This window comes from Malus sylvestris, chromosome 15 (assembly GCF_916048215.2).
Source record: "Malus sylvestris chromosome 15, drMalSylv7.2, whole genome shotgun sequence".
Classification (NCBI taxonomy): Eukaryota; Viridiplantae; Streptophyta; class Magnoliopsida; order Rosales; family Rosaceae; genus Malus; species Malus sylvestris.
Window position 1 is genome coordinate 51492242 of NC_062274.1, and position 1542 is coordinate 51493783.

The following is a 1542-nucleotide window of genomic DNA, read 5'->3' on the forward strand; positions in this document are numbered from 1 at the left end:
ATTTCGTCCTGGTGATGGGGCTAATGATGGATTGTTCTGAGGTGGTGGTGCTCGTGGAGGATTGTTTTGTCCTGATGGTGGGGCTAGTGGTGGATTATTTTGAGGTGACGATATTAACGGTGGATTATTCATAGGCGGTGGTGCAGGCGAATGATTGTTTTTACCCGGTGATGGTGCTAGTGGTGAATTATGTTGAGGTGGTGCTTGCGAATGATTGATTTGACCCGGTGAAGGTGCTGGAAAAGGGTTGGGCTTACCAGGTGTAGGTGTTGGTGGTGGATTGTTCTGAGTTGGTGGTGTTCGTGGTGCACTGTTTTGACTCGGTAAAGGTGCTGGAGGGGGGTTGCTTTGACCTAGTGTTGGTGTTGGAGTTGGTGGTGGATTCTTTCCAGGGGGTGTTGGTGTTGGTGTTGGTGTTGGTGTTGGTGTTGGCGTTCGTGTTGATGTTGGTGTTGGTGTTGGTGTTGGTGTTGGCGTTGGTGTTGGCGTTCGTGTTGATGTTGGTGTTGGTGTTGGTGTTGGCGTTCGTGTTGGTGTTGGCGTTCGTGTTGGTGTTGGTGTTGGTGTTGGTGTTGGTGTTAGTGTTGGTGTTGGTGTTGGCGTTCGTGTTGATGTTGGTGTTGGTGTTGGTGTTGGCGTTCGTGTTGATGTTGGTGTTGGTGTTGGTGTTGGTGTTGGCGTTGGCGTTGGCGTTGGCGTTGGCGTTCGTGTTGGCGTTGGCGTTGGCGGTGGCCGTGGCGTTGGTGGTGGCGTTGGTGGTGTTGGCGTTGGCGTTGGCGTTGGTGTTGGTGTTCGTGTTGGCGTTGGCGTTGGCGTTGGCGTTGGTGTTGGTGTTGGCGTTGGCGTTGGTGTTGGTGTTGGTGGCGTTGGTGTTGGTGTTGGCGTTGGCGTTGGCGTTGGCGTTGGCGTTGGTGTTGGCGTTGATGTTGGTGTTGGCGTTGGTGTTGGTGTTGGTGTTGGCGTTGATGTTGGTGTTGGTGTTGGCGTTGGAGTTGGAGCTGGTGTTAGAGTTGGTGTTGATGTTGGTGGCAGACCTTTTCTAGGTGGTGTTGGAGTTGGTGTTGGTGGTTGATTTTTTTGAGGTGGCGGCGGGGGAGGATTTTTCTGAGGTGGCGGTGGTGGCGGATTCTTCTGAGGTGGGGGTGGTGGCGGTGGATTCTTTTGAGGTGGCGGCGGTGGAGGATTTTTCTGAGGTGGCGGTGGTGGCGGATTCTTCTGAGGTGGGGGCGGTTGCGGTGGTTTGTTTTGAGGTGGCGGTGGTGGAGGATTTTTCTGAGGTGGCGGTAGTGGCAGATTCTTCTGCGGTGGGGGTGGTGGCGGATTCTTCGGAGGTGGAGGTGGTGGTCGTCTCAGTACAAAAGGAGGAAGAAATGGCGGCTTGTAAAATGGTGGTAGCCATGGCTTGGGAAATGGTGGTATAAACATTGATGGCTTGTAAATTTCGTGTCTTATGGGAGTGACTTGTAGCTTGTCATCCTCATTGTATTGGGCATTGGATGAAGTTGTGATAAGAATAACCACTACAAGAAATAGCACAAACAA

The 1542-nt window shown here is 52.7% G+C and overlaps 1 protein-coding gene across 1 annotated transcript; it reads left to right on the forward strand.

The window, feature by feature from the left end:
- The first annotated feature begins 210 nt into the window (after positions 1-210).
- LOC126603082 (glycine-rich cell wall structural protein 1-like) lies at positions 211-1221 on the forward strand. Its single transcript, XM_050269836.1, has 3 exons — positions 211-227; positions 358-1082; positions 1194-1221. Exons 1-2 carry the CDS (start codon positions 211-213, stop codon positions 1070-1072), a joined length of 732 nt encoding a protein of 243 aa, XP_050125793.1. The 3' UTR covers positions 1073-1082; positions 1194-1221.
- Positions 1222-1542: the final 321 nt, after the last annotated feature.